Here is a 24309-nt window from a genome sequence, read left to right as displayed (position 1 = left end):
TCATTTATACATGCCAAAACATTACTTTTTTTTTTTAAGCAGGTCCTTGTGTGTTTTAGCTGACTCTCATTAACTTCACCAGAGTTACATCTGCGTTTTTAAATTAATCAGTGCTTCCTCTCTCTTCTACGTCTCCCAGCGTCCATTTTCACACTTGCCTTCATGGAAATTCACAGCCTGAAGGAAGTCAATATAAGTAGCCTTATCATCTCAGCATCAAGGTAGTCACTGAAGAAAAACGAAGCCATAAAAGCTGGCACCTAAAAATTGCCGCTTGGGTTGTTTCCATACCAAGTGCTGTGTTCCCTCTCTGTCTCCCTGGGCTTGTAGCTCTGATTCTTTTATTTATTTATTTATTTATTTATTTGAAAGGTAGAGTTATAGACAGTGAGAGGTAGAGACAGAGAGAGAGGTCTTCCATCCACTGGTTCACTCCCCAGAAGGCCACAACGGCTGGAGCTGTGCCAATCCAAAGCCAGGAGCCAGGAGCTTCTTCCTGGTCTCCCACATGGGTGCAGGGGCCCAAGCATTTGGGCCATCTTTTACTGCTTTCCATGTAGCTCTGATTCTTGGCCTGATCTTGTGCCTTCTTGAGAGCCTGCAGCCCTTCCATCAGGCTCTTTTCTAGAGGAGAGCTACAAGAAATGGCAGTACAGTATGTGTCCTTGTCTGTGCCTCCCATCTGTTTTGTCTCAAGGATTTTCATCTTCATCTTGCTAAGGTCACAAATATAGTGGCATAAACGTTTTTTGACCAGATATTTTGTGTCTCCATTTTAGTATGGTTAGGGGCATAGGAGAAGCCCATCCATGTTTATAAAACAAGTTGCAAGGCCGGCGCCGCGGCTCACTAGGCTAATCCTCCGCCTTGCGGCGCCGGCACACCGGGTTCTAGTCCCGGTCGGGGCGCCGGATTCTGTCCCGGTTGCCCCTCTTCCAGGCCAGCCCTCTGCTGTGACCAGGGAGTGCAGTGGAGGATGGCCCAGGTGCTTGGGCCCTGCACCCCATGGGAGACCAGGAAAAGCACCTGGCTCCTGGCTCTTGCCATCGGATCAGCGCGGTGCGCCGGCCGCAGCGCGCCGGCCGCGGCGGCCATTGGAGGGTGAACCAACGGCAAAGGAAGACCTTTCTCTCTGTCTCTCTCTCTCACTGTCCACTCTGCCTGTCAAAAAAAAAAAAAAATCTTAAAACAAGTTGCAGCTACTTATTCATTTTATAGACTTATCTGTAGTGCAGTTCCCACGAACAAAGAGGCACCCTGGCAGGTACTCTGCCAACCGTTGATGATAATGTCCATTGCCTCAAGTGAGCTATAGCCTCCCCAGTCGTGACAGTGACCCCTGAGGGAAGACTTCTTATTTGTTACTTTAATTAAATGTTTCCTTTTTTAAAATATTTATTTATCTATTTGAAAGGCAGAGTTACAGACAGAGGAAGAGATGGAGAGAGAGGTCTTCCATCTGCTGGTTCATTCCCCAATGTCCACAATGGCCGTAGCTGGGCCAATCTGAAGCCAAGGGCTTCTGGGTTTCACATGGGTGTGAGGGCCCAAGCATTTGGGCCATCTTCTACTGCTTTCTCAGGCCATTAGCTGGCACTGCAGGCGGAGGCTTAACCTACTACACCACAGCACCAGTCAGTCTCTCTCTCTCCTTTTTAAAGAAGATATATTTTAATTTTAATTCTTTATTTTATTTTAAAGGGAGGCAGAGACAGAGAAAGATCTCCCATCCACTGATTCCTTCTCCAAATGCCCTCTATAACCATGATGCACCAGGCTGTTGTCAGGAGCCTGGAACTCCATCCAGATCTCCCACATGGGTGGCAAGAATCCAAGTACTTGGGCCTTTACCTCTGTCTTCCAGGGTACACATTAGTAAGAAACTTGAATTGGAAGCAGGTATGGGACTTGAACCCAGGCACTCTGATATGAGATGCAGGGATCCCAAGTGACGTCTTAACTGCTGTACCAAATGCATTTACTGTTTTAATGTCTCTTGATTTTCACAATATCCCTTCACGCGTCCAATCCAGTTTATGGACGCCATCTGTCTTTTTTTCTGTGTGAAGAAATTTTTAGTTCATAGGAAGACACATCCAGACTCCTAGACATGTGTTACCATTAAATCTAAAGTAAAGGAAATGGCCATTGGCAAATCAATGCATTTAATTTTGTGCACGTGTCCTTTGTAAAAGAAGCCCTTCTACCAGTCTAAGCATTTTGTGGATTTTATAGAGATGGTAATTACCTTATTCTGACATCATGCATTTTCAAAATTCATTTACTGACTTAATCTCTTTGGAAGGTATACCCTGAGAAATGTCAGCCCATTACATTCTAACACCATCTGTGAAATTCAAACAGATTATTCCCTTATTGGGAAGCATGTGATTTGTGAGTATTATAACAAGGTCTTTAACTAAATCCTTTCATCAGACAATTTTGGTACAGCTCCTTGCAAAAAAAGGGAAAAACCTGAACATTCTTTCAGGTTGCTGATCAATGGAAGGATCAGAGTTTCTATTCCAAGACAATGTTAGGTATCTGTTACATGTTGGTAGGATGATAGCTGTGTGTCATGATACAAGGAACCAGTCCTGGAATGTGATCATAGTCTCCCTCCCTCTAAACATACTTTTCATGCCTACTGGGATTGTCTTGCAGTCATAATAACCAACATGACAGTGTCTCCTGAGTGAAGGCTCCTTATATGTTGAATACTTTGTCACACACTGCTTTTGAGGTCATCTGGGCCCTCACTTGCCTCCAGTGCAAATATTTCATTCAAAGACCTTCTGGATCAGAATCTCCCCTCTGTAGCCAGCACTGATCCATGCACCAGACCACGTCCCAGATTTGCCCCCCACATTCCTCCCTCACCTTTGGACATCCCATCCTCTTCCCTGCATCCCTGTACATCCTCTCCATCCTTGTAGGCCTGGTCCGAATCAAGGTGTAGTATTTTCCTATTATAAGTTTCTCTAGAAATATGTTTTCTGTCTCTTACATATTTGCCTTTTAGGAGAGTTATTTATTTGTTAAACCGTTTTAGTCTGGTGTAAATTGTCTTCAAGATTTCTTGCATATTTTGTGTGTTCTCTTTCATTAATAATCCTGTACTGTGGTAAGTACCCCAACAAAAATGAGTGATTGATTGTAATTATTAGCTCAGTATTATCAAGGGCTTCAAACACTTTGAAAATGATGTTGTGAAACTGTTGAACCAAAAAGGAAAGAAAGCAATATTTGAAGCCAAAGAGATGTTTCTTGATTGAATTTCTTCTGAGCTCTCTTGCTGTGAACCTGAGGAGCTATCTCTTTTAAGGTATTTAACTGTGATCTCAGTAGGAGCAATTGGTTTGCCACACTCTTTGGATTACGGATTTATATTATTGGGAGCCTTAGTCATCTTAGGAATTGACTCACCTAATAGAACAATTGGAAAAAACAAACTAGATGGATCGTGTGGGAATACTGATAAGCAGCCTTCTCTGGAATGTATTCTGGGTGCTGATGATGGTGCCTACTGTATATAAACACACACACACAAGTGCCTCCAGGTATCTGAAATGAATTGTTACAACTCTGGAAATTTAACATGTTTTATTCTGTGTTCTATAGTTTTGGCTTTTCCTGCGTACCTACTGGGAATAAATCAGGACCGGTTGAAAGAAAAGCTAACGAGCAGACAAATGGACAGCAAGTGGGGAGGCAAGTCCGAGTCCATCCACGTGACCCTCAACGTGGAGCAGGCCTGCTATACCAGGGATGCCCTTGCCAAGGCACTGCACGCCCGGGTCTTTGATTTCCTGGTAGATGTAAGTAGCATGGGTTGATGTTGATGATGCTTCAGATTTTTGCTGTGGAGAGCCAAAACCACTAAGGGTTTTTGAGTTCGTATTTTGTTCTTTTTTCTGTAACCTTACTCCCCTACTTTTTATTCTCTTACTCTGGGACCACTGAATCCTCCTATTCCTCTAGAATGGCCCACCAAGACAAACTTCAGCTAAATCTAATATGGTAACAATTTCTTCCAGGCAAAATATTTAGTAAAAATCAGGGCTAGAGACCAGAAAAAGAGGAGGAGGTTCATGGCCATGGACATGTCTTGACTTTGAGCTAAAGGTTGGAGAAAACTGTATTTGTCATATATTGCTGTGCTACCAATTAACCCAAATTTAGTGGCTTGAAACAGCACCTATTTTCTCAGTTTCTGCAGGTCAGGGATTTTTGATTGGTTTAGTTTGGTGGTTCTGACTCAAGGACAAGATTGAAGTCAAGACACTGACTGGATTTGAAGCCCTCTGCAGGCTGGCCTAGTTTGGAGGATGTGGTCATCAGATGGACCCTTCACATGATGCTTGCAGCAGGTCTCAGTTCCTCCACGTGAGCCTGTCCTTAGGGCTTCTTCAGTATCTTCACAGCATGGCCGTTGGCTTTCCTCAGGGTGAGTTAGCTCAGAGACAGGCAGAGGGCAAAACAAGAAGTCACAAGTTTCTCATGCCCTAAGCTTGGACTCGAGTATTATCACTCTCCCATATTCTTTTCAGGCTCTACCTTATGTATTTGAGAGGCAGGGTGAAAAAGAGCTCCCATCTGCTGGTTTACTCCTCAGATGCCCGTAATGGCGGGAACTGGAGCTGGGAGCCAGGAATTCAATCCAGGTCTCTTATATGAGCAGCAAGAACCCATTCATTTGCGCCATCACCACTGTCTCCTAGGGTCTGCATTAGCAAGAAACTAGAATCAGTGGCTGGATCCAGGAATCCAACCCAGGCAGCCTGATGTGGTGTGTGGGTGTCTTACCCATTAGGCTAAGCGCCTGCTCCTAGATTATACCTTTCCAGGGGAAGAATAGCAAAGATTTTTTTTTTTGTCCTGTAAACTTCCACAGGTGTTTTTGGTTATGGCATAATGATATATATATATAATTTTCTGTTGGTACTATTGGGGATTGGTTCCAGGACTCCTTTAAGACGTCAAAATCTGAGAAGGCTCAGGTCCTTAAACAAAATGCCACGGTGGGGGTCATGTGGGACTCCTGCATCCCGTAGTGGAATGCCTGGGTTCACATCCCAGCACTGGTCCTGACTTGAGCTTCTGTTCTGCACACTGTGGAAGGCAGCAGGTGATGGCTGAAGTCCCTGCCTTCCACATAGGTGACCTCAGATTGAATTTGCAGCTCCTGGCTTTGGCCTGTCTCATCTGTTTTGGGCATCTGGGGAGTGAAGCAGCAGTTGGGGAACACACTCTGTTTCTCTCTGCATTTCACATTAAATAAATGGAATACATAATTCTTTTTAAAATGATGTCATATTGGCAAATAACTTATATACCTCCTCTCACGGACTTGAAATTATCTCTAGATTACTTGTAACACCTAATACAATGAAAACCTAGTGTAGGTAGTTGTTATGCTAAAATGTTTAGAGAACAATGACCAGAAAAGCATGCCTATACCTGTTCAGGGCTGATTTTTTTTTTTTCTGAATCTTTTCTATCAGGGTCAGGTGACTGCATAGATACAGACCCTGAAGATATGGAGAGCCAAACAGATTCCCACAAAAACACACATGCACATATGTGGATGTTTTATATGTGTGCATGTCTTATATGTGCATGTCACGTCTGTATTCTGAAAACCATTACACTGAGCAGTGTAGAGCTGACAGTGAGAATAATTGTACTATATAAATACATGGTATAATTATATAGCACTATGTGCCAAATGCTGTTCTATGTACTTTATTGGGGGGAACCTCACTTAATTCTTTTTTTTTATATATTTTATTTATTTGAAAGAGAGAGAGGTCTTCCATCCACTGGGTCACTTCCTAAGTGGCTGCAGTTGCTGGAGCAGGGCAGATCAGGAGCCAGGTTCTTCTTCCGGGTCTCCTACATGGGTGAAGGGGACCAAGGGGACCACTGCTTTCCCAGGCCATAGCAGAGAGCTGGATTGGAAGTGGAACAGCCAGGACTAGAACCGGCACCCATATGGAATGCTGGCACCACAGGCTGGGGCTTTAACCTGCTGTGCCACGGTGCTGGCCCCCCTTGCTTAATTCTTGCAAGAACCTTATGACTTGGGTATTATGATCTCTGTTTTACAGATAAGTAAGATGAGGCACAGAGCGCTTAAGGAATTTGCTCTTTGAATCTAGGCAGTAACACCTACAGGGCTTACGGTGTCGTTACTTGTGGCTAAGATGGGATGGGCCAGGGAGAATAGCTTTTGGGTGTGCTTTTTGTGACTGTTTGCTCTTTGAAAGGTAAGATGGCTTGGGAAGGTCAGGGACGTATCAAACAAGAGTCAGGGTTGTAGCTTGTCCAGATCCCTCATTTTACTGTGGAATGGATTCTGGGGCCTGAGTATTGGTGGATCTGCCTGAGGGCGCTCAGCAGGTGTGTGGGGTAGAGCTGGCGCTAGCTGGATCCCACAGCTCTTGTCTCTTTGTTCAGGGTGCCTTCCAGTGCGGGGCTTCCCACCTTCCTTCCTTCCTGTCATCCCTCAACTTCTTTGTGGTAAAAGTGGATGAGTGCCCATGTGCGTGATGCTAACTTGAGCCGACATTTACTGGACGTGGACTTCGTGCCAGGCACTGGGCTAAGTGTTGTGTGCCATTCCCCATTACCTCACGAATTCTGTTTCCTTTGCCTGAAAATCACTTCTGTTCCTTTAATCTCCAAGTATTCACCACTTGTTAGGGGTTTTCTCCCTCACTAACCTTCTCCACCCTGCACCTCTCCTGCCTTGCATGGCCGCTTCTCACAGTGATCAAGAACATGATCTGGACATCAGATGTTAGTTTAATCCCAGGGTACACTCCTTGCTCTATGCAGTCATAAGCAAGCCTTGGTGTGCCCGTCTGGAAAATGGGGACAATAATGGTATCACTGCCATTATGAGAACTGTAACGAGAATGGAGTGAAACAACACAAGGAGAGCATTTAGCCAAGCGTAGCAAAGCTGAAGGTTAAATCCATGTAAGCTGCTTTTCCTCCCAGTGTTTAAATGATGACTGTTACTACTGCCTGGAGACCACACCCTCCCTGTAAGCTCCTGGGAACAGAAGCTGTCTCATCCTTGGCATCCCCAGCATGTTGTGTTACGTGGTCATTAAATGCGGAATGGAGGACAACAGAAGAGAGACTTCCAGATTTTCTAATACCAGCTCTCGCGTCCATCCAACAGGATATTCTCTCCTAATTCTCAGTACTTCCTGAGAAATGCTTAGCCTGTCACAAGTTACTGTTTTGCATCATTAAGCATTATCTCCCCTTCCATAGTACTTTTCTGGGTGCTGATGGTTTTCCAAAGTACCTGACTTGGCGCTGAGAGCCTGTGCAGTCTGCAAGTCCCCTGTCTCCCTGTTGTCCTCTGTTCCCTGTGGGCAGTGGTGTTTGCTGGGTACAGGGGGCCTTCTTTTTCCCCCACTCAGGCCCACTTTCAGTGTGAATAGAAAGGAGATTATGACCATGCTGTTTGCTTTCTCCTAGGCCATCAATAAAGCTATGGAGAAGGACCATGAAGAATACAACATTGGTGTCCTGGACATCTATGGCTTTGAAATATTCCAGGTGAGGCCACTTTGAATAATGGGGGATTGGGAAGCGTGATGCATTTCATCTGGTCTGCAAGAAATAACTCTAGGCCATGAAAAAAAATCCACTCTGGCTCTTTTTTGCCTCTGTGAGTTCTTCATGTACCTTTACCAAATTAGTTTCTCCTAAATATAAACTGTGCCTCTCTCTATTGATGCATCCAACATTTCTGCTAAAGCTTTTCATATGGAGACATCTCATGAAATCATTCAAGAATGACTTTTAACTGATTTTGCAAAATGATTATATATGACTTTTTTTAATTTCAGAAAAATGGCTTTGAACAGTTTTGTATCAATTTTGTCAATGAGAAACTACAGCAGATTTTTATTGAATTGACGTTAAAGGCAGAACAGGTAAGCAGTCCCTCTTCCTTTGTCCTTTTTGTTTCCAAATTCTCTGGTTTTAAAGGGTCTAGCTTTCTCTTTTGATAATAGATGAAGATTTCAGTCTTGTATTAGGAAATGTACCTAATAAAGTCATGCAGAAAAACCATATGCCATCGTGTTATTTTAGTCTGTAAAACATAAATACCATCTGGTACGTTTTCTCTCCTTTAAGCAAATGATGCTGTGAAGTTGGACTTGTGACTGGCTGTTTTTACTACATGCTGACTCACTGACCACATGGAAAATGGGAGCCTGCTTCCAACCCGGGTGTCCATGCATGTGCCGTGTCCCAAAGGAAAATCTTGCTTTCCTCAGATCTGCTCCACTCCCAAGCTTCCCCTAAAAATTCAATGCAGATTTCTTCTTATTCCTGACTCCGTGTGGTTTTAGATTGCCCAGGGCTGCCACAATAAAGTTCCACGAGTGGGAGGCTTACAACAGAAATTTCTCCCCTCTCCATTCTGGATCCCAGAGTCTGAAATCAGGTGCCTCCAGCACTCTACTCCCTTCACAGACTCTCAGAGAGAATCCTCCTCTTCTGACTTAGGGTGGCTCCTGGCATTCCGTGGCTTGTGGCAATGCAGCTACCGTCCTGGCCTCTGCCTTCACATAGCCTTTTTCTGTTTCTCTAAATCTCTGTCTTTTGCCAGTCTTTGGATTTAAGGGTCACCCTCAACCCAGGATGATTTCATGTGATCCTTAATTTATTTTATCTATAAAGGTCCTTTTCCCAAACCTCATTCTGAGGTTCTGAGTGGACATGAAATTTGGGATTGGAGTATCCTACCTGCTACATGAACCACGCTCATTTAGTGATGGAAGTGTTCATGCCTCTGCTTAAGAAACACCAGTGAGCAATGGATCTCTCTTCTCTGCCCTGGAATTCTATCCTCCTACCACCTCACAGTATCCAAAGCAAGACCACCAAGAGAGGGCACGTAGGGAGTGACATGGAAGAAGGCAGAGTGAGGTCATACAGGAACTTGTTTATAGGACATGGCTAAGACTTTAGGTTGGTTTGTTTTTTAAAACTATTTATTTTTATTTAAAAAACAGAGTTATATAGAGAGAAAGAGACAGAGATCATCCATCAGCTGGTTCACTCCCCCAAATGGCCACAACAGCTGGGGCTGGGTCAGGCTGAAGCCAGGATCATGTTCCAGATCTCCCACGTGGGTATAGGGGCCCAAGTATGTGGGCCATCTCTGCTTTCCCAGGCACATTAGCAGGGATCTGGATTAGAAGTGGAGCAGCCGGGACTCAGGTTGGTGCCCATGTGGGATGCCAGCACTGCAGGCAGTGTCATAACCCACTACCCACAGTGCCAGCCTCAAGACTAGGTTTTGAGCCTGATTTTTTTTTTTTTTTTTTTTTTTTTTTTGACAGGCAGAGTGGACAGGGAGAGAGAGAGAGACAGAGAGAAAGGTCTTCCTTTTTGCTGTTGGTTCACCTCCAATGGCCACCGCGGCTGGCGCATCACACAGATCCGAAGCCAGGAGCCAGGTGCTTCTCCTGGTCTTCCATGCTGGTGCAGGGCCCAAGGACTTGGGCCATCCTCCACTGCACTCCCGGGCCACAGCAGAGCTGGCCTGGAAGAGGGGCAACCGGGACAGAATCCGGCGCCCCGACCAGGACTAGAACCCAGTGTGCCAGTGCCACAGGCGGAGGATTAGCCTATTGAGTCGCGGCACCGGCTGAGCCTGATTTTGAGCCAGAAATGACATGATCTGATTTGTGTTTTGTGACTTTGCAAAGGTCACTGTGGCTCCATAGACTTACAGAGGGGAGCTTGGCAAGGAAAGCAAGCTGGAGTGGAAGTTTAAAAACAAGTTGGGAGGGGGCCGGCGCTGTGGCACAGTGGGTTAACGCCCTGGCCTGAAGTGCTGGCATCCCATGTGGGTGCCCATTAGAGACCTGGCTGCTCCACTTCCGATCCAGCTCTCTGCTATGGCCTGGGAAAGCAGTAGAGGATGGCCCAAGTTCTTGGGCCCCTGCACCCACATGGGAGACCCAGAAGAAGCTTCTGGCTCCTGGCTTCGGATTGGCACAGCTCCGGCCATTATGACCAACTGGGGAGTGAACCATCAGATGGAAGACCCCAGACCCCTCCCTCGCCCCCCCCACCTGCTGTAACTCTGACTTTCACATAAATAAAATAAATCTTAAAAAAAAAAAAAAGTTGGGAGACTACTGCAGGAAACTGGGCAAGAAGTGGTGAGGGCTGGCAAGGGTGTTGAGGGTAGGAACAGTGACTCGGAGAGGAAAGTTCAGATTCAGCAAATGTTGTGGAGAGTGGAGCCCACAGAACTTGCTGAAAATGATTAGGAAGTGAACTAAGAAGGAAAGAGCAATCCAAGGTGATTCCCAGCTTTGTAGCTTGAATGACAGGGCCAATGGTGAAACTATTTCTTGAAGACAGAAGAGTAGAAGGGAGCTATGGAAACACAACTCCTGAGAAGCCAGTGCCCCATATCTGAGTGCGTAAGTTCAGTCTCTGGTTCCAACTCCCTGCTAATGCAGACCCTAGGAAGTAGCAGGCGATGACCCAAGTACTTGAGTCTCGACCACACATGTGAGAGATCCAGATTGAAATTCTGATGCCTGACTTTAGCCTGGCTCAGCCCCAGCTGTCGCAGACATCTAGGGAGTGAACTAGCAGATGAGAGCACTCTTTGTGTATGTGTATGTGTGTTTCTCTCTGCCTCCTGAATAAATTTTTTAAAAACTCTAAACATGTGAAATTTGGGAAACCAAGTATATACTTGGAGATTCCAATGTGTGGAATACATGTGAGTGACTAAGTTACGATGAACTGAGTGGAGGAGATAAGAAGATTGGAAGATTGAGCCCTGAGACTCTGCTTCATACGTGAAGATCTGCAGAGTTAAGGAAAGGAAGGAGGGACGGACACCTGGACAGCATGGTCAAGTTGAAGTTCAATAAGCAACTCCTGTTGAGCTGGGACCCTTTCCCTGCGAAATGCTAGATGCTGAGCTGGACTCCTCTCCCATGGGAAATTCAAGGGGAGTTTTTGTAACTAGACTCACATGTGATGTCATATGATTTTTTTTTTTTTTTAAGATTTGTTTAATTGAAAGGCAGAGTTACAGAGAGGTGCAAATTGAGAGAGAGAGAGGTCTTCCTTCCACTGGTTCACTCCCTAAATGGCTGAGCTAATCTAAAGCCAGGAGCTTCTTCTGGGCCTCTGATGCGGGTGCAGGGGCCCAAGCACTTGAGCCATCTTCCGCTGCTTTCCCAGGCCATTAGCAGAGAGCTGGATTGGAAGTGGAGCAGCCGGAACTTGAACCAGGGCCCATATGAGATGCTGGCAGTGCAGGCAGCAGCTTGCTGGACCCTGTCATATGATTTTCGTTAAAAACAATTGAGTGAGGCTGGCGCTGTGGCGTAGGGGGTTAAGCCTCTGCACCATATGGGTGCTGGTTCGAGGCCTGGCTGCTCCATTTCCCATTCACCTCTCTGCTGTGGCCTGGGAAAGCAGAAGATGGCCCAAGTGCTTGGGCCCCCACACCCATGTGGGAGACCCAGAAGAAGCTCCTGGCTCCTGGCCTTGGATTTGCTCAGCACCAGCCATTTCGGCCATTTGGGGAGTGAACCAGCAGACGGAAGACCTTTCTATCTCTCCCTCTCACTGTCTGTAACTCTACCTCTCAAATAAATTTAAAAAATTGAGTGGTGGCGATTTCTTATGGTTCAAACCAAACTTTAAAGATTTCCAAGAAATGTTCCTTTCCTATCACTTCTTAGAAAAAAAGAAATTATAGTTCTAGTCTTTGTGGGGAGGGCATTCAAGTTTTTCCTCTTTGATGCTGGTTTATGTGAGTTCTTGGCTCCTTTCATACAGGAAGAATATGTTCAAGAGGGAATAAGATGGACACCCATTGACTACTTTAATAACAAGATCGTGTGTGACCTCATAGAGAACAAAGTGGTAAGTATTGGCTTGCGATGGCTCTTCACTGATCACAGGTGTGCCTTAGCTGAGTTCTTGTTCTCCATGTTGTTTGGGAAGAAGCAACGTGGCAGCTGGGATTGGCAGAGAATTTTCTTGTTTACGTTGTGTGTTTATGTATGTGTGAGAATGGAACAGTAGCTTTTTCTTATACACTCTACTAGTATTTACCAGAGGAGTAGAGTGTCTGTCAGCTGACAGATGGGATTTGTTACTGAATTCTAACAGAAGGTGATTGTCACTTTCGTTGGTGACATAGCCTATGAAGAGGCATAAAATTAGTCCTGTGTAATAGTCTCATCATAGACCATCTAGGAATGTAGTCCTTAGAAATGACCCAAAAGAAAATAAAATTGATGAAGACAGAGATCTCTATGGGACTCTTTCCTATTTTGTCTTCTTTTTTAAAAAATATAAGCCAAAAACTGGAAACAGTTATAAGACCTATAGCATATCAGAGCAGGAAAATAGAACCATTAAAGTATAAGTATGAAGGCCATGTAAGTCATGAGGACTGTTTATGCAAAAAGTACCATGGGAAAAAGCTGTGCCCAACAGATAGTGGTAGAGTATGGAATTGTAAATGCCTATCGGAGAAACTGGCTGAAAGGAAACATCAAAACATGAATTTGGGTATTATATATATATAAAGGAAAATGTTTCTGTTTTCCTTTGAGATTGTTAAAGTCAGCTTACTACAAACCAAAGTGGGAAGATAATTTTCTTTGCATGACTTTGAGTTAAACTTGAGGGAGTTCAGCAGCTGTTAGGAAAATGGACCTTCCTGCCCGTGTTGACCTGAGCCGGGAGTCCCCATCTGGGACTGTGGTGACTCTCCATCCAGGACTGTTCATTGCATTCTGGTCTCACGGGGAGCACTGACCTTCAAGGTGGTATCTGAGGTCGAGGCATCTCTTAAGCCAGCACCTGATGAGTCCTCTATGTTTTTGGAGCATTCATGATTGAGGCCTTGCCGTCTTGGTCCCACCAGAACCCTCCTGGAATCATGAGCATCCTGGATGACGTGTGTGCCACCATGCACGCTGTGGGGGAGGGGGCCGATCAGACTCTGCTCCAGAAACTCCAGATGCAGATTGGGAGCCATGAGCACTTCAACAGCTGGAACCAAGGCTTCATCATTCACCATTACGCCGGGAAGGTATTGTCAGCAGCAAAGGGGAAGTTCACCATTGTCATACCTACCCTCTTTTTAAGCCTTGTGGTGTATGGTCTGTTTTCTCCTGGAGACAATGATAGCAATGTGCATATGCCTCCCTGTATTTTATTGATTCAACACATGGGACCTGTGGTACATTTGGGGAGGCAAAACAAGGGACTGTGTATGCTGCAGCATATTTTAAAAGCATGAGTCACCTGTTACGCATACTACTGCTGAAGGAATGGCTGTTGGGGTTGCCTCCTGCTGCAGTCACAAACTTGGCTCTCTTGCCTGCCCATGCTCATAGGGAGTATAAATCAAGGCCAACAGCTCACTTTGGGTGCTTATTCTCATCAAGGCACATAAGAGTTGGGTACCTACTGAGTGCCAGGAAGTTGGGGTGGCTGGTGGAGGGTGAAGGGAGCTAATAATACAAAGGTAAGTAAGTTGAGGTCATGGCTCTTGGTAACTTCCTGGTCCTATGGCAGTCCACTGATTTTATCTTCCATCACAGCTGATCTCATGCCAAACAAGGTCTCTGAGCATGAGTTTCTGGCCAGGTAGAAGCAGCTCTGAGACCACTTCTGGGAGAAATGGCAAACAAGGCCGCAGGTGACATGGCCCCTGAGGATGACATGGATTAATAAAGGGGGTTTCACCAGTGTTCTTGTCTTAGCTAAAGAGTAGGAAAAGACTTAAGTTTATTGCTGAGAGATCCCTGTGGATCCATAGATGAAGGGGTATGTAATCTTGAGAGCTGAAGTGCTGCTCCTGTGTCCCCGGGACCATGTGGGCAGCCAGCAGCTGTGGCCTCCAGAGTTGATGCTGAAATCTGGCAAGAAACACATTCTGGCAAAGATGACCATGCCAGCTTGGTTGGTTGGTTGGTTTTGTTGTCCAGTGAAATACTTGAAGGGTAGAATTAGATTTCTTTGCATTCTTGTTCAGGTATCCTATGACATGGACGGCTTTTGTGAAAGGAACCGTGATGTGCTTTTTATGGATCTCATTGAACTCATGCAGAGCAGTGAGCTGTAAGTGTGTTTTGTATTACCTGATGTGGGATACGCATGCGGTGCGACTTCCAATATCACAGCAAACTTGTGGTCTTCGAGTCATTAGGATTTTGTTCCTTTGGGTTGTTGGGTCTGGATCATAATTAGACTATTTGATTTCTAAAAGATTTCCTTTTTCCAATCTCAGTCTCTCCCTTCTACCCCTGCCAGTTCTTGCTCCTTACAAGGGTCGTCTGCATATCCTTGAGGCGACCCTGCTTTCAACATTTTCAGTTCTGTGGCAGGGAGAAGTAACCATGCTGGGTCTAGATTGGGGTGGCCATTCTGAAATGGTCTCGTTCTATGAAAGTTTGCTCTTATAGTATCAGCCTAAGTATTGTCCATGGTGGCTCATGTCTTAGCAAGACCCAAGTTACCTTGAGTCCCTGAAGCATTTGAGAAATGGCTCAAGAATTCTGCGAGAGGCAGCTAGAGAGGGAATGACTCAAAGATCCTTAACTCCCAGGACCTTATCTACAGGGAAGTAGTAGTGACATCCCCCTTGCAAGTTGCTGGCGCACTTGGGACCAGCTCTGTGTCATTTCCTCCCTTCTTCCCTACAAAGATTCCCCAGACCCTGGGTAATGGGAAAGTATACATTGTTAACATGAGCAGGCCTACCCAGGCCAGGTAAGTACAATAGTGCACAGTCCTCCAGATCGTAACATCCTTAGAGCTGCCTCAAGGAAGAGCTGCCTTTCAGTTTCTTACTAAAACTGTCGTAACATCAAGGTCAACCAAACCAACAAGAGCAAGCCTAATAAGATTCGAAGAAGGCTTAACTGCAGGGAAAGTAAAACAGTTTCTCTTTCAGACCTGATCTAAAGCGATTCTGCTCCATTTAGCTCTCCCCTAATCTCCCCCTTCCTGACTCCTGTACTTCCTTGTACTCACACCACCACTTCTGAGATGTTGGATTTCTTTCCATTCAAAACACATAAAATCTATTTGCTCTTCTCTTAAAAAGCTCAGGGAAGCCACAACTCCCAGCGTGGGTTTTATAGCAGTCAGGTGCAGACTTAACTGTTGAATTCCTACTGAGTTCAAGCGCTGTTGATGCTTCTACGTAAACTCCTGTCATATAGACATGACCTGTTGTTTTGTAAATGCAGTTGCTGCAGCAATCCATAATTATGTCTGGTCATGTTAAAAGCAGATTGCAAGGGAGTCTTCCTGGAAAATTGAAGATGCCCAAGAAGTCATTTAGGAAGAAGTGAGTTTGGTTTCGAATATCAGATTGCCAGTTTATATGGGTAATTCACTCAGTCAGTTAGCAGATATTACACACCTACTGTGTACTAAGACATTATCCTTGCACTGTGTGCTGGTGAGGCAGGCACGTGAATACAATCAGCTCACTTAGAACTGCTAGTGAATGTATGTGCAGCAGGCAAAAAGCGCATTTGTGACTTACTACTGCTAATATGCAGTTTGTCAAAGTTTTCTGTGGGGAGGACAGGATGCTACTGACATCTAGTGAGCAGAAGCCACTAATGCTGGCAAATATCTTACAATGTGTGAGATGCCCTCCTGCCCCAACCCTAGTCCTAACCCTAAGAATTACCCAACCATGGGGTGGGCATTTGGCATCATGATTGTGATACCATATCCTATATTGGAGGGCTTGGGTTTCAGTCTGGCTCTACTCCCAGTTCTGTCTTCCTGTTCACACTTTGGGAGGCAGCAGGTGATGACCCAAATACTTGGGTCCCTAACACCCATGAGGAAGACCCAGATGGAGTTCTCGGCTCCCGGCTTCAGTCTCACCCTAGATGTTGTGGACAATAGGAGAGTGAACCAGTTGATGGAAGATCTGTCTCTCTGTCTCTTTCCCCTCTCTCTGTAACTGACTTACAAATGAATAAATCTTAAAAAATAAAATTGCCAGGGCCAGTGTTACAGTACAGCAGATTAAGCTAGCATCCCATATGGGTGCCAGTTCAAGTCCCTGCTGCTCCTTTTCGAATCCAGCTCCCTGCTAATGTGCCTGGGAAAGCAGTGGAAGGTGACCCAAGTGCTACATGGGAGACCTGGATGGAGTTCCAGTCTCCTGCTTTAGCACAGTCCATCCCTGGCTGTTGCTGCCATTTGGGAAGTGAATCAGTGGATGAAAGACCTATCCTTCTCTTTCTCCCTTTCTCTCTGTAACTCTGACTTTCACATAAATAAATCTTGGAGAAAAAAATTTCCAGGAGCTGATGTTGTGGTTCAGTGGGGTAAAGCCCCAGACTGCAGGACTGGCATCCCATATGGGCACTGGTTTAAGTCCTGGCTGCTCTGCTTCTGATCTAACTCCCTGCTAATGCACCTGGGAAAATAGTGGAAGATGGCCCAAATGATTGGGCCCCTGCACCCGCATAGGAGACCTGGAAGAAATTCCTGGCTCTGGTCTGGTCCAGCCCTATCTGTTGCAGCCATCTGGGGAATGAACCAGTGGATGGAAGACGTGTGTGTGTGTGTGTGTGTGTGTGTGTCTTTGTAACTATGCCTTTCCAATAAATTAAAAAAAAAAATTTCCAGCGATGAGTGAGAATCATGCCTAGGATCAGAAAAGCCTGCTGCAGAATCAGCCATCATCTGCACTGAGCCCAACACTTCACACGATTCCCTGAGTTCTGTCTGTCGTGCTGCCTTAACAAGCCGGTCCTGGTGTTCCTCTGCTGTTTGCTACTGTCAACATTGACCGCAATTCCAGTGGAGGGGGTAGGGAGCATTTGAAAGGCAGCTTGAACATTTATTTTTCAGGTTTAGTCTCCAAGATGCTTATGTGCTGGAGTAGTTTCTCTTGTGTCTTTCCAGTTGCTCTTTCCCCAAGTACATCTTGATGGCTTGCACTGTGAGTCAGGACCTTTTTGTAGCCAAAAGTATGTTTCTGTGCTGAGCTGCCCCCCGCTCTCTACGGAAGCAGGACGTAAGCCCCCAAGGCACTTCCAGATTGCTGATCCATTCTCTTTCTCCTTTTCCAGGCCTTTCATAAAGTCTTTATTTCCTGAAAATCTGCAAGCTGACAAGAAAGGGCGTCCAACGACTGCTGGAAGCAAAATAAAGGTTAGTTCTATTTTGGGAAATTTCTGAATTCCTGTAAGAGCTGGGGTTTTCTAGGAGTCAGGAGCAGCACCCCTGGGCCAGGATGAGGTCAGATGCAAGGTGATGGTTACAGAAGATGCCCACAAGTCATGCTGCTGCTTGTGTAGCAGCTCCAGGACGCAAGCGGAGTTTGACTTGGCTGAACTGAAACTCCAAATGGATGTTAAGTACCTCGTAGCTTAATAGTCAGCAGATGATAATCAGCTACTTTCTAAGTGGAAATGGCTGTAACTGAATCTGGAACAATTTACGTTGAACGATCAGAATTCTGGTTCAGAGCCACACTCTGTATGTTGATGAGGGTCTTTCCAGGCCAGACCCAGTAACTTAGCAAGAACAGAACGTTTCTTGCCTGAAAAGCTACATGGTCGGATAGCAACAGTGGGTGCGCTCCTCCTCAGTGGGTCTGGCAGGCTCCTCCTTGCTGTGAATTGCACACACAGGGGACACAGGGGGTCTTGGTACCTTCCCGAGCCCCTGTGGGCAGGGCGCTTATTTGAGCCATTGTGTGGCAAAGTCCATTGTCTTTAATTATACTCTGGATTGAAAGGTTGTGTCAAGCACATTTAATCAGGTAGCTCTGAAAAATAATCACCAAACTATTTATTTAAAAAAAAAAATACCAGGGGCCGGCCTTTCAATGCAGTGGTTTTAAACTGCCACTTGTGACGCTGGCGTCTCAGAGCGCCAGTTTGAGTCTGGTCGCTCTACTTGTGATCCAGCTTCCTGCTAATGAGCCTGGAAATACAGCAGACGATGACCCAAATAGTTAGGTCCTTGCCACCCCACCCATGTGGGAGACCCAGACAGAGTTCTCAGCTCCTGGCTTCAACTGACCCAATCCCGGATGTTTTAGGCATTTAGAGAAATGAATCAGTGAATGGAAGATCTCGGTCTCTTCCTCTCTGTCATGTTGCCTTTCAAATACATAAATAAATCATTGAAAAAGAAAAACATACAAGCTAAGAATGTTTTTTAAAGTTTTAAAATGTATGTATTTGGGAAACAGTCAGAACTCCCTTCCAACAGTTCACTCCCTAAAGGCCTGCAACAGCAGAGGCTAAATGGGAACCCAGAACTCAGTCCAGCTCTCCCACATGGGCGGTTGGCATCTAACTACATGAGCCAGGGTCTGCATAGGCAGAAAGACGGAATCCAGAGTGGAGCCAGGCATGCAACCCAGGCACTCTGATATGATACACTGGCCTCTTAACCCATGTCTTAACCACTAGACCAAACGCTAGCTCCATGAATACACATATTTTAAGTCTTACCTGTTAAGGCTCCTTACCATCAAAGGGAATGTTGAGTGATTAACGGTAGCGGGCTTTGTGTTTGCGCACCTGTGTTAGTTACCGTCCCAGCTTTGCTTCTCCTAAGCTGCTGATAGCCAGTGAGTTAAACTCTCGGCGCTGTTTTAGCTCATCTGTAAGGCAGAGGTCTTGGTTCCTATCTCGAGGGATTGCTGTGATGATTAAATTCAATAGTGCGTGTCAGGCATTTAACAACAGTGTCTGAGGCACGCGCAGCACAAATGTGCATTAGCCCCTCTCACATCCTGGCCCTGCTCCTTTCCTTCCTGGGCCATGCTTGTTCACCTCTGCTTAATCCTTACTGGACCGTTCTGAGTCCTTCAGATAGCTGGCTCCCGATCCAGCCTCTGCATCCTGCCCTGTTCACTCTGCATGTCCTCCTGAGTACCCCGAGCTGCAGGGACCCCGTGGTGGTTTGTTGCCTGCTGTCTGCCCCTCCAGCCCATGGTCAGCTGCTTCCGGGCAGGAGCACCACCTGAAATAAACAGTCGGTGCAATCTCTCATCTCATCAGGCAGGCAGGGGAGCCTTCGGGTTTGATGGAGGAAGTGAGAAGCAAGCTGGGTTTTCAACTGGAGGGTAGAGCCCTCTGAGTTTTAGGGGATCACGTCCAGTGAACTAGGAGCCCCCACCCTGGGCGGTCCCTGGGCAGGTTCTCTGGAGCAGGGAGTTGAAGGCGGAGAACAGACGACATTCTCATGAGGCCCCAGATATTAGTGTCTGTGTGAGCTTTCTGACTCATGCCTTCCCTGCAAGGTCCTGGATAAGGACGAGTTCTGGGCTGGAAAGTCCAGTCATGAGACTGTCACATTCGGATCCAAGGGGCCCGGATCATCAACATTGTGGTGACTCATTTTCAAGTGGTCTGGATTATTCCCTATAAAAAGGAAAGTAGGGATAGGGACATTTTTCTCCTCTTTCTGAGACCTGACCCATTTCTTGTCGAATGCCCAAAGTTGCCACCCTTCTGGGCTGCACTGCCAATGTTTAGGGTTACGAATCTTGGCCATCGGCTAGGGGCAGCATCCGGAAGCCAGCCAGCTCTCCCAAAGGGACTGTCCTGTGTGCCCTCACCCTGCCCACACCTCCGCTGGGTTATGTGACCTGCGTCTGCCTAGTGGCGGTCTCCCTGCTTTGTATGTTCCTTCTGAGATAGCTCTCAGAGAAGCACAGCCCCAGCCCAGTCTCCCGTCCCTTCCATACCCACCTTCCATTTGCACCACATTTTGCCAGTCCCACTGTAAGCCTTAGCTTAGTGCTATCCCTGAGGTGTAGGCATTTAAAAAGACCCCAAGTTCCTTGGGAGAAAAGCTAAATTTACATCCTTGTTAAATATATGTTTTAAAATGTTGCTGTTGGATACTTTACTGTATTCTGATTATTTTAAAATGTAATGCTGATTAGAGGATCTTAGTAGAGTCTATTTGGTGGGAACGCCCTTCCCCCGATTATAAATTAGACTATAGCTTAATAACACTTGATTTTGAGGCTTCACTAACTTCTCTGTTGTTGCGGCTGGAAGGGACTGTTACTGAAATTAGACCCAAAGACCGATGGCCCAGGGAAAGACAATCAAGCTCAGAGCCGGCAAAGGTAGCCCGACTGCTGCTGTGTCTGACCGAGGCTGGAGCCATTGTGCAGTGGGAAAGGGCAGAGGAGTCGCAGGTGATTGGGCTGCTCTCCCGTTCATGTCTTGTAACGTCTATTCCACACCTTAGATTATGGGATTAGGGAGTGGGCATTCGGCCTAGCAGTTCAGACGCCTGCTGCCCACATCAGAATGCCTGCGTTCAATTCCAAGCCTCAGATCCTGCCTCAAGCTTCCTGCTAATGTGGAGCCTGGGAGGCAGCAATAATGGCCGAGTAATGGGGCTTCTGTCACCCACTTAGGAGATCTGGGCTTAAATTCCTGGCTCCTAGCTTTGGCCCCAGCCCAGCCACAGCCATTGCGGGCATTTGAGGTATGGAACCAGTGGGTGAGACCACACTCTGTCTTTCAAATAAATTTAAATTATATATATATATATATATATGTGTGTGTGTGTGTGTGTGTGTGTATGAACTTTTCTAGTTCATTCTCCTTAGTTGACAGATGGAGAGACTGAGGCCCAGAGAAATGCAGTGATCTGTCACATAGCTTGCAGAGCCAAGACCCCGATCCAGGCCTGCTAATAATCTGTGTAGAGAACAGAATGAGGATGTTTTGGGACAGGCGTTTGGCCTGGTGGTCAAGAAACTGTGTGGGATACCCACATCCCAGAGCAGCAGGCCTGGCTTGACGGAGGACCTGGCTTCACTGTTCACTCCAGCTTCCTGCTAATGCAGACCCTGGGAAGCAGCACAAGTAATTGGGCTTCTGCCACCCATGTGGGAGACCTGGATTGCATTCTCAGATCCTGGCTTCAGCTGGGCTATTGCAGGTATTTGGTTGAGTGAACCAGCCCATCATATTTCATGTTTTCCCTCTCTCAAATTTTTTAAATGAAGGGATTTCATCCTAAACCTTTTTTCACTGTCCTGTCTTTATATCTTGACTCCTGCTTCTGTTGGGCAACTCACTGGGACCTTGCTGTCCTAACTCAGGGGCTCTTTCCTGGCTGAAGTCTGGGTTAAATCTAGTCATCACTGCTTCATGACCACACGAGGACTCCCCTAAAGGACCCATAGTTGTTGTAATTCAGATGGGTAAGGTATGTTCTATTTGTTGAAATGAGTTATTCCACAACATGATGCCTTCTGTGTAACCCTAGCTCACCCAGTTCCTTTCCTAGTCTACTGAGCTATCCTGCAGCTCTATTTGGATGACAGTAAGGTAGTACTGTGATGAGGAAGCAGGCTTAGTAACACCCAGACTGGGGCTCAAGCCTTGATTCTATTTATTATCTCATCTTCGGCAATACTTTTAACTCTCTGTGGCCCAGTGTTCTCATCTAAAACACAGGAATAATAATAGGAGCCCCCTCTTCAATTTGCTGTGGGCACAGGTGAGATAACCCTGTGTCCACCTCTTGATGCAAAGTCAATAAAGACAACTGAGTTGTTCTGCCTGGAGCCAGAGAGCTCCGTGAAGTGACATGCGAAGTCACACTTGCCTATGTTTCCTTTTGCTAAGGTAAAAATAAGGCATGCTGTTAAATACTTAGGACAGAAGAGTCAGAATTTTTAATTGAATAAAAAAGTAAACTCTAAAAATTAAAAAATAGTAAGAGTTTTGGGGCTTAAAAAACCTGAAAGCTTTGTTATGAGCAACTCTGCATCCCTCTCCAGCTTGCCCTTCTGTGTTGTGAAGGTCATTAGGTTCATTCCCAAGTGCATTCTGCATCATCAGAGAGACTCTTTATTTTTTTCATCATCCACCTTTGCTTTGATCGTGTGACCTCCGCAGCTCTGTGCTCAGTTTCGGGCATTGTGAAGATTGCTGTTTTCTGTGCATCTAAACAGAGAACTCAATTCACCAGGGAACATCTTGCACTGAATATCCCCAGTAGTTTTTCTCAAGGGTTTCGGATTTCCCAAAGCCACGCAGACAGCAAAGCCCTAATTGACAGAGGCTTCTCTATGGCAAGCATATCCCTTCTGCTGACTCGGTAATGGTCTCCTGGCTTTGGACATCCCTTTCTGCTATTTTTCTTTTGAGGTTTTCTCCCTTCATGCTGATTTGCTTGGAAGCAGAGTTTGCATGTGTGCAGCCTCCGTGCTCAGCTGTGTGCTGGGAATGCTGATGGGAACTCAGCTCCTGTGTCTGAACCACGTGTGAGATTCTCATGGCTTGAGATGTACCTTAAGCAATTTCAGGTTTATTTTTTGTAACTCTTCCTGCTGGAACCAGTTCCATATTGGGTACCCAGTGCCTATAGGTCGCAATAGACAATTTTATATGGAATATTTTTAGCCTGTGGAAGAGAGGGAGTTACCTGCCACATATAAAGTAACCAGAGTCTTCAGGTTGGTAAAAAGACGTGTAGAGAAAGAAGAATGAAATGGTATATAAGAAGCTGACATGTCACTGCTTGGGGTGCCCACACACCACATCAGAATGCCTGGTTTGAGTCCTAGCTCTGCTTCTGATTCCAGTTTCCTGCTAATACACACCCTGGAAGGCATCAGGTGCTGGCTTAAGTACTTGGGTCCCAGTGCTGTTTTGGTGGTGCAGCTGGCTAAGCCACTGTTTGCAGCATTGGCATCCCATATCAGAGTGTCATTTTGAGTCCTGGCTACTTCTGATCCAGCTCCCTGCTAATGTACCTGGGAAAGCAGCAGAAGATGGCCCAAGTATTTGGGCCCCTGCCATCTACCTGGGAAACCTGGGTATAGCTCCAGGCTCCTGGCTTTGGCCTGTCCTAGCCCCAGCCATTGTAGCCATTTGGAGAGCAAACCAGTAGCGAAAGAGCTCCCTATCTCTCTCTGTAAATAAAGAAGTATTTGGGTTTCTGCCACCCATTTGGGATACGAGGATGGAATTCCCTGCTCCCAGTTTCAGCCTGGCCCATCCCCAGTTGTTGCAGGCATTTAGGGAGTGAATCAGTGGATGGAAGGTTTTTCTCTTTCCTCTCCTCTCCCCTTCCCTCTTTCTGTCTTTTCAAGTTAATAAAAATAATAAATGACCAACATGCTTCCTTGTACTACATGAAAAGAATTGTATGTGTAGATTTACTGGGTTTTAATTTTTTTTATTAACCGTATCAAAAATGCCTATCTGCTTCCAAAGATCGAGTTTCAGGCCTGTTTAAGAGTGATCAGATCACTGTAAAAGTCAGCAGAGCTTTAAGGAAGTTTAGTAGACCTGACTGAATCTTAATGAACAAGTTGACGAGAAGATTAATTTCTGGCTATAGATCTCCACGCTGCAGTTTCACAAGTCTCCCTGAAAGTGGTTCTGCATCACAGAGAGTCCCAACGTTCTAAATAATATTATTCTTCCTTTCTAGAAACAAGCCAATGACCTTGTGAGCACCCTGATGAAATGCACACCCCACTACATTCGCTGCATAAAACCAAATGAAACCAAGAAGCCCAGAGACTGGGAGGAAAGCAGGTGCGGTGTAGCCGGCGGGCAGGGAGGTGGAGGCCAGCCGAGGCAGGCCCCGGTACACTGTGGCCTGTGCCCAAGACGGGCCGTCCCATGCCACAGGCAGGGCGGTTTCAGTTGCCTGATGTGTTTATCATCTCTTTCTGCCTTAACTATTTTTTCATTGTAAGTTGTCTATGTGTGTGTGTGTTTTAAACAATTTTTAACATCTTGCCACATTTGATTCAACTGTAGACATTATATACACATGTATTTTTTTCTTGAAAACAGGGATATTAATATCATGTCTTTTTCAGGCCAAAGCCTATGTATTTGTCCCCCTCCTTTTGTTTTCCTAGAATGTTAGCAGTGCCACTGGGCTCAGAATTAGCAATTTATAATGTTGATCTTGGCTAGACCAGGGACAGATGGAAAAAACAAAAGGAAACCCTACCACTGCCGTTGTGATGGTTTTAAAATTAGTCTGAGGCTCTTTGTAGACATGCTTGGTGCGCTCGGCTCTGGATCAGCACCCACAGGATGTGGCCTATAGTGCTTAGTTCAGGAGCTCAGCTTGGGGTTGGCAGGGACACACTCATTGGACAGCTGTAAGTTACAGCAGCTCAGGAAGGCACGGGGGGAGGGCGGGGGGGGTCATGGTGGAGGTGCTGCCATTTCCACTAAGTCTATGCAGAAGAGCAGGGTGACTCCCAGGAAGGGAGGAGGC

General features: G+C 46.0%; 1 protein-coding gene across 1 annotated transcript in view; it reads left to right on the top strand.

Moving 5' to 3' along the window:
* The window catches only part of MYO1E (myosin IE), a 226062-nt gene that overhangs the window by 142473 nt on the left and 59280 nt on the right, over positions 1-24309 (top strand). The window contains exons 10-17 of the mRNA XM_008268949.4: positions 3622-3818; positions 7498-7578; positions 7872-7958; positions 11854-11940; positions 12953-13120; positions 14069-14154; positions 17142-17223; positions 23503-23609. Coding sequence (XP_008267171.2) covers positions 3622-3818; positions 7498-7578; positions 7872-7958; positions 11854-11940; positions 12953-13120; positions 14069-14154; positions 17142-17223; positions 23503-23609 — 895 coding nt within the window. The remainder of the gene's footprint in view (positions 1-3621; positions 3819-7497; positions 7579-7871; positions 7959-11853; positions 11941-12952; positions 13121-14068; positions 14155-17141; positions 17224-23502; positions 23610-24309) is intronic.

Source organism: Oryctolagus cuniculus, chromosome 12 (assembly GCF_964237555.1).
Source record: "Oryctolagus cuniculus chromosome 12, mOryCun1.1, whole genome shotgun sequence".
In the NCBI taxonomy this organism is placed as follows: Eukaryota; Metazoa; Chordata; class Mammalia; order Lagomorpha; family Leporidae; genus Oryctolagus; species Oryctolagus cuniculus.
This window is presented reverse-complemented; position numbering and strand designations above follow the sequence as displayed.